Source organism: Heterodontus francisci, chromosome 4 (assembly GCF_036365525.1).
Source record: "Heterodontus francisci isolate sHetFra1 chromosome 4, sHetFra1.hap1, whole genome shotgun sequence".
NCBI lineage: Eukaryota > Metazoa > Chordata > Chondrichthyes > Heterodontiformes > Heterodontidae > Heterodontus > Heterodontus francisci.
This window is the reverse complement of record NC_090374.1, coordinates 152,349,946-152,365,669: the sequence shown is the minus strand read 5'-3', so window position 1 is coordinate 152,365,669 and position 15,724 is coordinate 152,349,946. Positions and strand designations below refer to the sequence as shown.

The window sequence follows — 15,724 nt, the reverse complement described above, 5'->3', positions numbered from 1 at the left end:
TTTTTGCAGACCCAAGCAGGCCTTTAGCGGCAACCTCATCCTAAAACCTGCCAGGTTTAGAGTCCGGCTAGCAGTTATAAAGAAAATAACCCACTGCCACTAATGTTCATGCACAAAGTCTAAACAATCCTGCGTTCCCCAGCAAGGTAAGAGGTGACAGGCAGATGTTAAAGATCTTTCTGGCACAAAAATATTACACAATAAGAAAAAAGGTCTAGCGGTAGTTTGACAACAGACTTAAACGTGTACAGAAAGGACAGCAGCACTGACTGACTTACCTGGAGGCACTACGTAAAAATAGTCACAATCTACAATGCTATTTGGGCTTCTTAAAGCTCAAACATGCAATAATATCCACAATCCATCTGGGTTTAGAATAAGCAGTGCTTCTTTTTAGATCTTCCAATCTTTCTCTTGCCTATGCACTGAATGTTTTGTCATAAACTGAACATTTAAGGGGAAAAAGTCGAGACATTTTTGACTTCATAACTGTAGTTCAATCCTCACAAACTAAGAAGCAGCCATCTAATTTATTTTGGGTGGGGGAGGTGGGTATTAGAAATAGGACCCTGCCCTTGTACATTTTGCACAATCGGGTCTCCTATTTATATAAAACTTTGTTCTGAAACACAGCTTAATATACTTGAAAGGAGAAAGTAGAGTGAGATTAGGCAAGAGATAAAAAAACATGAGTGGTAGTGAGCAACAGATCAGTGTGGGCACGCAGGGTGATGACTTTGCTTTACATTAAGCATGCAAATTGTATTTCATTTTGAAGGCTCTACTAACTCACCGTGAAAGAGCATCCGCTCGTTATGATGATTATGATTTTCCTCTGCTACCTCCTTCTGGCGGTGAATGAAACGCTCCCGTAGTTTTTTGTTGACAACTTTCTGAATCTAAAAAGAATTTATGCACATTTTGGCCAAAAGGATTTAAACACACCAACACCCAATTAAACCAGATCAGCATCCTCCATCCCTCAATGTATAACATAGTCTCATTCTGAGCCATATCTTCAGTTTCATCCTTGATATAACATGTGGCCCCAAAATACAAGGGCTCAGAACTTTATTGGTACAAAGGAAGTTCCCTGCTCCAACACAGTGCTTCGATTTATTCATTCATGAGATGTGGATGTTGCTGGCAAGGCCTGCATTTATTGTGCATTCTGAGTTGCCCTGAGGTGGTGAGGTGCGCTTTATAGTTTGGTACAACTGAGTGGCTTGCTAGTCATCTTCTCAGGGTAGTTAAGAGACAATGTTGATATGGGATTGGAGTTACATATAGGCAAGATCAGACAAGGACTGCAGAGTTCCTTCCCTAAAGGACATTAGTGAACCAATTGGGTTTTATGAAAATCTGACAGTTTCAGTTACTTTTACTGATGCCAGATTTTTTCTTTAAGTTGAATGCAAATTCTCAAACTGCCATGGTCTGAAGGAAAGCAAGTAATTCGAGAAGGGGCTTTGCTTGTGCAGCTTGAACATCAAATAAGATGATCCGATCAGTTATTTAATCAGTCATCTTCCTTTGATCTCTATGTACAGGATCATACCAAAGTACTGTAGAATTTTGAAGGCGGGTTTCATAAAACCTACATTTTCACTCAGGCTTGGTGTATTGCTAAGCCAAAAGTGCTTATGATCTTGGGCTGTCACCCCAATACGACACTTGGTAAAAAGCAAGATGGCTTGCCTTATGAATGGGTTTGAGAAGACTCTTTTGCACGCAGGAGCAGGAAGTGGTTACTGATATTCCTTTGTGGATCAGGACGCAACAGGAGGACAGGCATTCTGCAACTCAGTTTGTTAACTTCTGCAGAAAGTTCTGTACCAAAAATGCACAAACTGTATGGACCACACAAAACTTTAGACTGCCCTCATAAAAAAGCTGCTGCCCTACACATACAGTGATGGACTTCCCTCTACTGGAGCAGCAGCTGATCTATGAAGCTGTATTCTGAATATCTACATGGAGAACAACCTGGCTGTAATGTCCTTGCAGACAGAACAGATTGGAAAGATTGTGTTGAGTGTTTCAAATTCTCACACTGAGCCAGGGAAAGGATTGACACTCGAGAGAAAAAAGACAAGCCCCAAGTGTCTGTCAGCAGGAGATATCCACAGTAAGCAATATAAAATTTAATGTCAGAAAATGGTATGGATCAATTCTTTTCTCTTTATTGTAGGATGCATTCCCATAATTAGCCCAAAGAAGGCGACTCAAAATAGAGCCAGAAAACTGCAGAACTTTGCAGAGAAATTATGAGCTCTATAGTGCAGAGATGAAGTTTTAAACTCTCTAGAGAGCACATTGGTGCTCAGAGAAACCGGGCCTGAGGGCATCAAGCAACCTGGCAAGACCACAATGAAGGGGGAAAAAAATGCCATCTGAGAGTCCTAATGCAACAAAAGACAATTTCGGTAACAAGAATGAAAGCCTGACAACAATTTAAAAACGACAACTAAAATAAACTTTCTTGGGTGGAATGAAGGGAACTTGTACAACAACAACTTGGAACAATAAAGTGCCTTTTAATGTAATAAAATGTTCCAAGACACTTCACGGTGGCATTATAAAACAAGATAAGATGATATGGGACAGATGACCAAAAGCTTAGTCAAAGAGGTAGGTTTTAAGGGGAGTCTTAAAAAGAGGAAAACGAGGTAGAGAGATGGCGACGTTTAGGGAGGGAATTTCAGACCCTAGGGCCTCGACAGCAGAAGATACACCGCCAATAATGGAGTTTTCTTTTATTCATTTATGGATATGGGTGTCGCTGACCATGCCAGCATTTATTGCCCATCCCTAATTGCCCTTGAGAAGGTGGTGGTGAGCTGCCTTCTTGACCCGTTGCAGTCCACATGGGGTGTAGGTACACCAACAGTGCTGTTAGGAAGGGAGTTCCAGGATTTTGACCCAGCGACAGTGAAGGAATGGCAATATCCTTCCAGGTCAGGATAGCGTGTGGCTTGGAGGGGAACTTGCCGGTGGCGGTGTTCCCATGCAACTGCTGCCCTTGTCCTTCTAGGTGGTAGAGGTCGCGGGTTTGGAAGGTGCTGTTGAAGGAGCCTTGGTGCAATGCTGCAGTGCATCTTGTAGATGGTATACACTGCTGCCACTGTGCGTCAATGCTGAATGTTTGTGGATGGGGTGCCAATCAAGTCAGCTGCTTTGTCCTGGATGGTGTTGAGCTTCCTGAGTGTTGTTGGGGCTGCACCCATTCAGGCAAGTGAAGAGTATTCCATCACACTCCTGACTTGTGCCTTGTAGATGAAGGACAGGCTTTGGGGAGTCAGGAGGTGAGTTACTCACCACAGGATTCGTAGCCTCTGACCTGCTCCTGTAGGTACTGCTGGTCCAGTTCAGTTTCTGGTCAATGGTAACCCCCAGGATGTTGATAAAGGGGGAATCAGTGATTGTAATGCCATTGAAGGTCAAGGGGAGATGGTCACTGCCTGGCACTTGTGTGGCACAAATGTTACTTGCCACTTATCAGCCCAAGCCTGGATATTGTCCAGTTCTTACTGCATTTCTACACGGACTGCTTCAGTATCTGAGGTGTCGCGAATGGTGCTGAACATTGTGCAATCAGTGAACATCCGCACTTCTGACCTTATAATTGAAGGAAGGTCTTTGATGAAGCAGCTGAAGATGGTTGGGCCTAAGACACTACCCTGAGGAACTCCTGCAGTGATGTTCTGGAGCTGAGATGATTGACCTCCAACAACCACAACCACCTTCCTTTGCGCCAGGTATGGCTCCAACCAGAGGAGCGTTTTCCCCATGATTTCCATGGACTCCAGTTTTGCTAGGGCTCCTTGATGCCATGCTCGGTCAAATGCTGCCTTGATGTCAAGGGCAGTCACTCTCACCTCACCTCTTGAGTTCAGCTCTTTTGTCCACGTTTGAACCAAGGCTATAACGAGGTCTGGAGCTGAGCGGCCCTGGCAAAAGTGAGCGTCACTGAACAGGTTACTGCTAAGCAAGTGCCGCCTGATAGCACTGTCGACGAAAGCCTCCATCACTTTACTGATGATTGAGAGTAGGCTGCTGGGGCGGTAATTGGCCGGGTTGAATTTGTCCTGCTTTTTGTGTACAGGACATAGCTGGGCAATTTTCCACATTGCCAGGTAGATGCCAGTGTTGTAGCTGTACTGGAACAGCTTAGCTGGAGGCATGACAAGTTCTGGAGCACAGGTCTTCAGTATTATTGCCGGAATGCTGTCACGGCCCATAGCCTTTGCAGTATCCAGTGCCTTCAGTCATTTCTTGATATCACATGCAGTGAGTCGAATTGGCTGAAGACTGGCATCTGTGATGCTGGGGGCTTCAGGAGGAGGCCAAGATGGATCATCCACTCGGCACCTCTGGCTGAAGATTGCTGCAAATGCTTCAGCCTTGTCTTTCCAACTGATGTGCTTGGCTCCCCCATCATTGAGGACGGAGATATTTGTGGAGCCACCTCCTTTAGTAGTTGTTTAATTGCCCACCACCCATTCACGACTGCATATGGCAGGACTGCAGAGCTTGGATCTGATCCATTGGTTGTGGGATCGCTTAGCTCTGTCTATCGCATGCTGCTTCCACTGTTTGGCACGCAAGTAGTCCTGGGTTGTAATCTCACCAGGTTGACACCTCATTTTAAGGTATGACTAGTTCTGCTCTTGGCATGCCCTCCTGCACTCTTCATTGAACCAGGCTGATCCCCTGGCTTGATGGTAGTGGTCGAGTGGTGGATATGCTGGGCCATGAGGTTACAGATTGTGGTTTCTGCTGCTGCTGATGGCCCACAGCACCTCATGGACACCCAGTTTTGCGTTGGTAGATCTGATCTAAATCTATCCCATTTAGCATGGTGGTAGTGCCACACAACACGATGGAGGGTATCCTCAATGCGAAGAAGGGACTTTGTCTCACAAGGACTGTGTGGTGGCCCCTCCTACCAATACTGTCATGGACAGATGCATCTGCGGCAGGCAGATTGGTGATGACGAGGCCACATATGTTTTTCTCTCTTGGTTCCCTCACCACCTGCCACAGACCCAGTATTGCAGCTATGTCCTTTAGGACTCGGCCAGCTCTTGGTGAGGGACATTGAAGTCCCCACCCAGAGTACATTCTGTGCCCTTGCTACCCTCATGCTTCCTCCAAGTGGTGTTCAACATGGAGGAGTACTGATTCATCAAGTGCCAAGGAGCGGTAGATGGTAATCAACAGGAGGTTTCCTTGCCCACGTTTGACCTGATACCATGAGATTTCATGGGGTCCGGTGCGGATGTTGAGGGCGCCCAGGGCAACTCCCTCCCGACTGTATACCATTGTGCCGCCACCTCTGCTGTCTTGTCCCACCGGCTGGACAGACCCAGGGATGGTAATGGCGGTGCTGGGAACATTATCTGTAAGGTATGATTCTGTGGGTATGCCTAAGTCAGGCTTGTTGCTTGACTAGTCTGTAGGACAGCTCTCCCAACTTTGGCACAAGCCCCCAGATGTTAGTAAGGAGGACTTTGCAGAGTCGACAGGGCTGACCTTGCCATTGTCGTTTCCGTTGCCTAGGTCAATGCTGGGTGGGCCTTCCGGTTTCATTCCTTATTGACTTTGTAGCGGTTTGATACAACTGAATGGCTTGCTAGGCCATTTCGGAGGGTATTTCAGAATGAACTACATTGCTGTGGGTCTGGAGTCGCATGTAGGCCAGACCAGGTAAGGACAGCAGAATTCCTTCCCTAAAGGACATTAGTTACATTATGACATTTTTACGACAATCAACAATGGTTTGGTAGCCATCATTAGAGTAGCTTTTTAATTCCAGATTAATTGAATTCAATTGAATTAAATTAACTGGATTCAAATTCCACTTCTGCTGTGGTGGGATTCGAACCCATGTCCCCAGAGCAATACCCTGGGTCTCTGGTTTACTAGTTCAGTGAAAATACCACTACATCACCACCTCTCCTGATTAAAATCAGGCATCCTCAAAAGGCCAGAATTAGAGAACTGCAGATACCTCGGAGAGTTGTGGGGCTGGAGGAGATTACAGAGATAAGGACGGGCGAGGCCATGGAGTCATTTGAAAACAAGGATGAGAATTTTAAAAACTGAGGCATTGCTTAAGCGGGAGCCAATGTAGTTCAGCGAGCATAGGGGTGATTGGTGAACAGGACATAGTGCGAGTTTGGACATAGGCAGCAGAATTTTGGATGACCTCAAGTTTGTGCGGGGTAGAATGTTGAGGCTGGCCAACAGTGTGCTAGAATAGTCAAGTCTAGAGGTAACAAAGGCATGGATGAGGGCCAGGGAAGTCTGGAGATGTTACGGAGGTGGAGATAGGCAGTCTTAGTGATGGTGCAGGTATGAGGCTGGAAGCTAATCGCGGGGTCAAATATGAAACTAAAGTTGTCAACAGTCTGGTTCAGCCTCACACAGTTGCCAAGAAAAGGGATGGAATTAGTGGCTAGGGAGTGGAGTTTGTGGCAGGGACTGAAGACAATGGCTTTGGTCTTCCTAGATTTTAACTGGAGGAAATTTCTTCTCATCCAGTATTGGGTGTCAGACAAGCAGTCTGATGAATTAGTGCCTGCGGCGGGGTCAAGAAGTGGCAGTGAGGTAAAGCTGGATGTTGTCAACATACATGTGGGAACTGTGTGTTTTCGGATGATGCTACCAAGGGACAGGCTGTAGATGAGAAATAGGAGTAGGCCAAGGATAGGTCCTTGCGGGGCACCAGAGATAACTGTGCAGGAGCAGGAAGAGAAGCCGTTGCAGGTGATGCTCTGGCTACAATTAGATAAGAACGGAACCAGGTGAGCACACTCCCACCCAGCTGGATGATGGTGGTAAAGCTTTTGGAGGATGGTGTGAAAGGCTGAAGACAGGTTGAGAAGGATGAAAGGGATAATTTACCTTTGTTAAGTCACACTGGATGTCATTTGTGACTTTGATAAGAGCTGTTTTGGTACTTGGGGCAGAAACTTGATTGGAGGGATTCAAACATCGAGTTCCAGGAAAAAAGGGCACAAAATTAAAAGGAAACAAGTTCAAGGACTTTAGAGGTAAGGGAGGTTGGCAGATGGGGTGGTAGTTTGCAAGGGCGGAGGGTTCAAAGGTTTGTTTTTTGAGGAGAGGGGCGATGATGGCAGATTTGAAGGAAAAGGAGACAGTACCTTAGGAGAAGGAAGCATTAGCAATGTCAGTTAACATGAGAGCCAAGGAGGGGAGTTTGTTGGTCAATAGTTAAGTGGGAATAGGGTTCAGAGAGCAGGAGGTGGGTCTCAGACAAGATGAGCTTGGAGAGGGCATGAGGGAAAGTAAGAGAGAAACTAGAGAAAAACACAAGTTCAGGGCTAGGGCAGGGGGAGATGTAGGGGAAGGAAGGGAAGTGGCAGAAGCAGGTGATCGGATAGTCTCAATCTTAGTGACAAAGAAATCTATGAACTCCTTGCACTTGTTGGAGGTGGAGGGTGGAGACAACCAACTGTATAAGAGAAGTAAGAGAGTGCTTTTAAACAACTCCTCCACCTGTGAAAAGCCAGGGTTATTCTTTGCATTCCAAAATGATCCTGGAACAGTGAGCCATTTTCACAAATGACAGCAGGACACGATAGTGATTTATATGGTCCAGTCAGATCCGGTGGTGAATGGCTAAACCAGTTGCCTGCCATATCAGTTCAAGTCTGCATCCCTTGGACTTAAGGCTACAGAGATGAGGGCCAAATCGGGGGAAACATCCAAGGTGAGAGAGATGGTTTTAAAGGGGACGGGGGCATTGAAAGTGGAGATTAGTGCATGGTTGAGCAGATCAGTAGCTGCAGAAATATTGTGGTGAACAGTGAGCCAAAGGCTCTTTGAAAGTGCAGCTGTAAGTGAACTGGGGGAGAATTTTTCCACGACACAGCGGAAGTAGGAACTGGAGGGGCAAGCAGAATGTAGGTGGAGAGCAATACAAGGAAGTGATTAGAGATGGCTTTATTTGTAATTGATATTGGGATACTGTGCTGATGTTGGGATAAAAAGGATGGTCGAGACTCAAAAAGGTTGTCTACATAGTGGGAGAGAGTGATGTGAAATTCCTAGACAGTACCTCAAGTTATTTTCCCCATAAGATACAAGCAACGCTGTCTTTGTATGTAAAGGCTGAACAAGTGCAGGAGAGCAAGTGTTAACACAGAGGTGAATATTAACACTTGAATCCAGAAGACATTTTGCTTCTTCAAGGGATCATTTAAAAAATATTAAACACTGAAAAAGGTCAAGTGAATTAAAAAAAGGTTTTATTTATACTAGAGTATGGGTCTGATCCAAAATTAGGAAAAAGACAATACTCAGGTGGTACGTGCCTTTGAGGGACAGAGCAACATCCACTGCCACTAACATGATGCAATATTGCATCCGATTTTCTCTCAGTAATTAGGTAGCAATTGTCTTCATGACCTACAAAAGTCCTGAAATGATATGCTTGAATTTTAACTTGACAATTTTTTCTGAACATTTAAATTGTGTTTGAATAAGAGAACTCAAAATAACCACTGCAAAATATTCTACAGTAACTTCTTACCTTAATGATGTTGTATCTATTAAAAACTCCACCTGCTGTCCCACCATCTCTGTGTTCACGGATTGTGCTTTGCATCTAAATAACAATATCTTTGTCAGTGTCCATTTCTCTATAATGGGACTAGACTTTGCCTTAGGATGTTTTGAGGACAAGATAGGGCATGTATAAATTTAAGTTGTTTCTTATGATAGCACTTAACCAAATATCTTCAAGAAAGAAAAGGAAAGAGAGAACTTGCATTTACAGAGCACCTTTCACGAACTCAAGACATCCCAAAGCGTTTTATAGTCAATTAAGTACTTTTGAAGTGTGGTCACTGTAGTAATGCTATAATTCCAAAGGTGATATGCTAAATGAAACCTCACCAGATTTGTACATTACTTATATTAATAACTAATTTCCTTTCAGCACAAATGATTTCTCAATAGCTCAACAACTCACAGACTAGCATGTTACAAATTAGCTCCATAATAATTTTCCATACGTAGCAAACATATTCACAGAGAACGAAAAGATAAGGACTATATCAATATTTTTTTAAAAATTTGTTCTGGGATGTGGATGTCACTGGCTAGGCCAGCATTTATTGCCCACCCCTAATTATCCTTGAGAAAGTGGTGGCGAGCTGCTGCAGTCCTTTGACATCGTAGCAGTTCGATACAACTGAGTGGCTTGCTAGGCCATTTCAGAGGGCATTTAAGAGTCAACCACATTGCTATGGGTCTGGAGTCACATGTAGGCCAGACCAGGTAAGGACAGCAGATTTCCTTCCCTAAAAACATTAGTGAACCAGATGGATTTTTACAACAATCAACAATGGTTTCATGGCCATCATTTGACTAGTTTTTTTAATTCCAGATTTTTATTAATTGAATTCAAATGCCACCTTCTGCCGTGGTGGGATTCCAACCCATGTCCGCAGAGCAGTACCCTGGGTCTCTGCGTTACTAGTGCAGTGACATTACCACTAAGCCACCGCCTCCCCAATGCACACCTTGTTTTTGATTAGTGAACGCACTTACAACCAAGAATACAAGAGCTATTTTAATCTACATTGTTTACAAAAAATTCAGTTAAAATTATTGTTGCATTTGCTTCTCAACTTCAACTAAAGATGATGCTTTAGTCAGAATAGACAACAATGAACCTGTTCACCACTGCCTGTAACAGGTAGAGACAGCAGAGGAAAAGAACAGCTACTGCTGCTTAAATTATTTCCTTTTCAGCGACCATACTCTTGCAAATATGGATGACAAGTAGCAAGAGTTCAAAACTTCTTGAACCATATGCAGCAGATGCCCTTCATATGGCAGCTGTCTACAGCCCAAAAATCTTATAATGTAAGATTAGGCTTAAATTGTATTTTTCTCAATGTTCAGGAAGCAAAACTATGCAAACATAATAGCTCAGCACTTAATTTACTAACTTTCCCTCTGCACTGCCCCAATACACAGACACCCCCCCAGGTTAATGCCTCAGAAATCCTCCCCAGGCAGCTACCACTTTAATGTGGGGACTGATAAACTGCAAGTGGCAGGCAAGTTTGAATAGCGTTCTGTATTGTAACCTTCCCATAGCTCAAACTATCATCTATAAGTGCTCAATACAAGACTACTGAATAGGAACACCAGAACAATCAGTTAGTATCCAGAGTGTTAAAACTTCAACTTTATTTGGAAATTCGCCTTCCCCACATCTGGCATTACCCTTGAATGTGATAATTGTTTAAACGTTTGACTGTCAGCAGCTTGATCATTGGGTAAAAGCTATATCCTACAGCAGCATTAATTTGCTCAAATAACAATGGCATACAGATAAATTAATGAGTTTCCTTCCATCCTCCACCCTTTCCAATTCTTTTCACCTCTATTTCTTCATTTCCATCTACATTCTTTTTCAGGAGTATACTGAACCCAGCATCAATTTTGGAGTTGGGACCCCTATCAGAAAAATTTGTCTCAGCTTGACTAAGTTGGCCATCAAGGTCAGTTTTTCAGCTTATTGAAAACTAGAATTCTGAAAACTGACATAATTTAAGTTTTGATTTAATTTTCCAACACCTAAGGCGGATGTGCTAATGTAAATAATATACATGGTACTGCGTGTAATTATTCAAAAAGTTATTTGATCATTGCAGACGCGCACATGAACAGGAAGTCACAATACACAGAGCAGTGCACACTAGGTATGAATTGAATTAGCCATGTTCAATTATTGTTTGAAGTGATATATGTAGTGAACTACAGAACTGTAACAAACCAACTTGCATTTATATAATGCCTTGATATAGGAAAATGCCAAAAGCATTCAAACATATTGAAAAAATGAACACCCAGCCAAAGGAAATCGTAATTATATTAAAAGCTTGGTCAAAGAGATGGGTTTTAATCAGGGTCTTAAAGGAGAGTGAGGTAGAGGGGAGGAGTTTAGAGAGGAAATTCCAAAGGCTGAAGCAAAAGACTACTGCTTATTTTGTTCTCAAACCCAACAAGTATAAAGTTAACAGTACCTCCTCTTCCACTGACTGGTACTCCTTGTCATCTGGCGCAAGATCGATAAGAATGGTTCCTTGGCTTGCACAATGGAAAGTCAGGTAAGGATTTGCACCTGGGAAGAGGGCAATCAACATTAGCTGATTAAAATTCATCCAGCAATCTTACTGAGCACAGAGACAAGCATCAGGCACAAGTGGTCTCATGTGAACAGACATCTCAAGAAGGTGGTCATAATGACATCAGGACAGATAAAACATAACATGTCCCAGAACCAGACAAGTTCCTGTGTATGGCATGCCTGAAAGTCAAAGTAAGTTCTGGTATGTGGGGCAGATTTAATGGTCAAAATGGAAGAAAGCTATTTACTAATGCCACGTTCTACAGACTGGTAAGATTGTGACTGGCTGATTTTACTTTACACACTTAGTGCTAAAATATAATCAACTCTGCCTAAGAGGTAAAAAAAACTGATAGGAATAAGTTAAACACATAAGGTTCAATTTCCAAAGACTTCAAATTTCAAAGCACAGTTTAAATAATGTTTATCCAACAATGCATTCCACAATATTAGCAAGGAGAAAGCTTTGACGTCTACACACGTTTCCTAAGCCATAAAGTTTAGGCAGGAAGTTTTAAAATTCTGTCCCAAGCAGCTGCATGAAAATACTGTAGTTTCCAATCTAAAACAAGCAAATAGTAGTTCAGTTTACCTTGTTGCCCCCCAAGCAGCCGTTCAACACCCTTGATTAATTTGTGACGGTGCCCGTAGGCATTAATTCCAATCTCTTTCAGCTCCTCATGTCCCATGTCTGCCAGCACATCCAAAGTGATCTGAAAATTTCAGCACATCATCAAATCCTACAGCTAAGAAAACAGCCATTCAAATTATTAAATGTTGCCACCCCAAGATAAAAAAAACTTCGATTTTCAATTTCCACCATTAACCTATCTTCCTCTCTCAGCATTCCAAAGGTACTGGTCCTTCTGCAACATCTTGGTTCACTCCTCAATTATCCCACAACAACCCTTCCTCTTCCCATGGCACCTTCCTCTTCAAGCATTGGAAACACCTGCCTTTTCACCGTTTCCCCCCACTTTCCAGGATCCCACACACTCCTTCCAAGTGAAACAGCCATTCACTTGTACTTCTTTGAATTTAGTATATTGCATTCACTGCTCATGATGCACTGTACATTGGGGAGACCAAATGCTGATTGAGTGATCGCTTTGCAGAACACCTTCATTCAGTCCGTGTGACCCCAAGCTTCCAGTCGCCTCTCTTTTGAATTCTCTGCCTCACTCCCACTCTTATCTCTACCAGTGTTCCAATGAAGCTCAATGTAATATCAAAGAATTGCACCTCATATTTATATTAAGCACTTCAAAGCCTTCAGAATTCAATATGCAGTTCAACAATTTCAGATCTAGCCTCTGCCCCCATTTTTTTTGTACAGCAGCTGTTGGCATGAATTCTGCTATTCCCATTTAAATCTCCTCCAGACCCAACCTTTGTTTCTTTACTTGTCCCATTACCTTGCATCACCATCCCTTTTGCCATTTAATCTTTACTGTCTTCCACTCCATCAGAGACCATCACCTTTCGTTCTTCATCCCCACCCCCCTTTCCCTGCCTATGTACTTGCTTAAAATTTGTTACACCTGTTTCCTGTTCTACTGAAAGGTCATCAACCTGTTTTTTGTTCCACAGATGCTGCCTGACCTGAGTATTTCCAGCATTTTTGTTTTAATTTTGATTTTCACTTACCTGTTCCCTTTCAAAAATATCCCGCAGGTGTTCCAAACCTAGACTTTTAAGGAACTGGTTTATGTTCATGTCAAGTACAGTAACTGGAAAAAAAAATACAACTGTTCATAGTTTTCAATATCAAATTAAATATATGAGCATTAAATGCATAAAGGAAAAAACCCTGCATTATTTTAGCATCTTATCATGGCTTCAGACAGTGTTAAAGCACTTCACACCCAATGAACTACTCATCTAGTACAGGTATCCACCTTGTACATGCCAATATCCAACAGTGGTGTTGGTTCAGGAGGAACAATGGCCAGGGCACCAGAACACCCTGCCCAGTTTCCCAAGTATGTCATGGGATCATCTAGAAACACCCAAACAGGTGGCTCCAACTTCATATTAATGAAATACGACAATGGTGTCAGCGTGGATTAGTAACAAGATGCAATTCAGTTGCTTCAATGACGACTGAATACCAGACACTGAGCATTTATAAGAATTGAAAAACGGCTACAAGAGCAGGACAGAGGTTAGGTACTCTGTGGCTCACCTCCAACATACCACTTTGTTTTGCAGTGCTCAGTCGATTCATTTAAAATGCACGGGCCCTTTACATTTTTTTGCGCAGCCACACAGGCGGGGTAACTTAAAGGGGCAGATTACTGTGCAGGACCTATGGGGTTGTTGTGGTGCCATGCAGTTTAGAGGGAACATTGCTCACCTCCTGACCCCTCAACCTCTCTCCAACATCAATAAAATACATCAGGAGTGTGATGAATACTGACCACTTGCCTGAATGTGTGAAACTGCAATAGTCACAAGGTCAACGCCATCCAGGGAAGAGCAATAAGGGCAGATCGCTTCATTGGCATCCGTCACCAACCTTACTAAGCACCATCTCCAACGTAGGCGTGCTGTGGCTGCAGTACATACTATGTACAGGATGCATTGCAACAATTCACCAAGGTTACTTTGACAACATTGGCCAACTCTGCAACACTCCCACTGAAAACCAGAGCAGGAATGCTGTGGGAACAAGATGACTTCCAAGTTCCCCTCCAAGCGACACACCACCCTGACTTGGACATATATTTATGTTCTTTCAATGTCACCAGGTCAATATCTTAGAATTCCCTACTCAACACCATGTGGAAGCACCAATGAACACTATATACTGCAGTGGTTCAAGATGGTCCACCATCTTCTCAGGGCAACGAGGGATAAATACAACCATAACAATATTGCTAAAACCCTGACAACAAATTAAAAATCTATATATCTGTAGATGACTTGTGTGCAATGCCAGGCAGCATATCATCATAGCTCAATCACATCTATTGTGTTTTATCAGAATCCTGGTGATAGGTCATGGCTTTCAAGTAAGTCATTGGTTGGGACTATGGTCCTTGCCTGGGTAACTTTGATTCAGGATAACTAAACTAACTATACCCAGCAACAGCGAAGCTTGACAGAAATTTCAGAAGATACAAGGTATGTCACGGCTGGGTGAGGAAGAGGTCTCAGGCTCCCCTCTGGTCCCTTTCCTGATTTGGCCCTAACAGGGTTTAACTTTTAAAGTACTGTGTTTTTAGCTTAAGCCCTCAGTGAGTCCTTTTAAACAAGTTATGTTCAACGTCCAGGAAAAAGTTCAAGTAGTGTTCCATATGAAGAAATTAATAGGTTTCCATTTGTCAGGTTTGGTTTCCGTCACACCTCCACCTCTCGCCAAATAAAATGCGACATTAGGACAACATTTCAGTATAAACTAGAAGGAAGAGACAATACAGGAAAGCACATATGCATTTCCCTCATTCATTCAGAAATTTAAAAAATTGTTTCAGCCTGTCTTTCCTTTGTAGCAGTGCTGCTTTAAACTGTCCCTTTTCCTTGAGGTGGGTCTGAGATAGTTACGTGTTACCCAAGGGTTTCTTCCCTATCGGCTTGCAATTAATTGGGACCAGGCATCCCAATAAACATGTGATTTTTGGGGAGGTTTGAGGCTTGCATATTTCCATGATTGTCTAGGGTGTCTTTGTTCCGATTAGGGTCTGCAAGGGGATGGTTAGATTTAGTCAGCCCTGATCATGGAAGGCAGCAGTGGGAGGATTCACTCTGACCTCACTTTCAGCGCTCTGGTGAGTCACGCAAGTGCAGTTCACTTCAGGGCATTGTTGGTTCCCTCTTATCCCGACTGTGGGGGTGGATTCTTTGCTAATCTTCCCTTTGTCCTCTGGGACATTCTGCTTTCAGGTATTGGTCCAGATTCTACTGCACTCCCCTGCGGCACTTCGACTAGGTGACGCATCACCCTCAGTTTCTTTGCCCTCTTGAGGACATTCTTTGTCTCTGCAGGTTTCTGTAAAAGCCGTCAGCAATTCTGGTGGGGTGCTTCTGGTGTCTGTATTTACATAGGAGGATGTGGGGTCTAATTTTTCAAACGTTTTGGGGTTAGCTGATCAGACAGTAGGGGTTTTCATTTGGGAATCCTCCCAGACCTCCTGTAACCTGTCCTCTTTGTCCCTTTTCCCCCATTCCTCTCTAACTTTTTGCCAGATCTGTGCCTGTCTGCCCCCTTTTGTTCTTGGCAGGGTCCCTCAAAATTCACCAGCCCTCTGCTGGAGGGTCCTCCAAATGCCGGTACAGGACTTAGGGGTGCAGATTTCACTGCAGATTGTGGTTTCCCCTCAACCTGGCACGTGGCAACTCCTACAGTATTCCACCACATCTTTGTGGAGTTTTGACCAATCAAACTGCTGTCTTATGCAGGCTTTGGTTTCTCGTACAACATGTACAGCCACTGTTGTCTCGTGGGCCCTTCTTAATATTTCTTTCCGGTACTTCTGTAGCACCACTACCTGGTGAACCACTGCTCACTCCTTGCTCTCAGGTCTGTGAGGAGAACTCCATTTCCTCATC

At 43.5% G+C, this 15,724-nt stretch overlaps 1 protein-coding gene across 2 annotated transcripts in view; it reads right to left on the bottom strand.

Annotated features, from left to right (window-relative positions):
• The window catches only part of tnksa (tankyrase, TRF1-interacting ankyrin-related ADP-ribose polymerase a), a 207,568-nt gene that overhangs the window by 23,321 nt on the left and 168,523 nt on the right, over window positions 1-15,724 (bottom strand). For both annotated transcript variants that reach the window (XM_068030356.1, XM_068030357.1), the window contains 5 exons: window positions 12,821-12,903; window positions 11,766-11,886; window positions 11,070-11,167; window positions 8,561-8,635; window positions 794-899 (listed from right to left, as the gene is read on the bottom strand). In XM_068030356.1, the coding sequence (XP_067886457.1) occupies window positions 794-899; window positions 8,561-8,635; window positions 11,070-11,167; window positions 11,766-11,886; window positions 12,821-12,903 (483 nt within the window). The remainder of the gene's footprint in view (window positions 1-793; window positions 900-8,560; window positions 8,636-11,069; window positions 11,168-11,765; window positions 11,887-12,820; window positions 12,904-15,724) is intronic.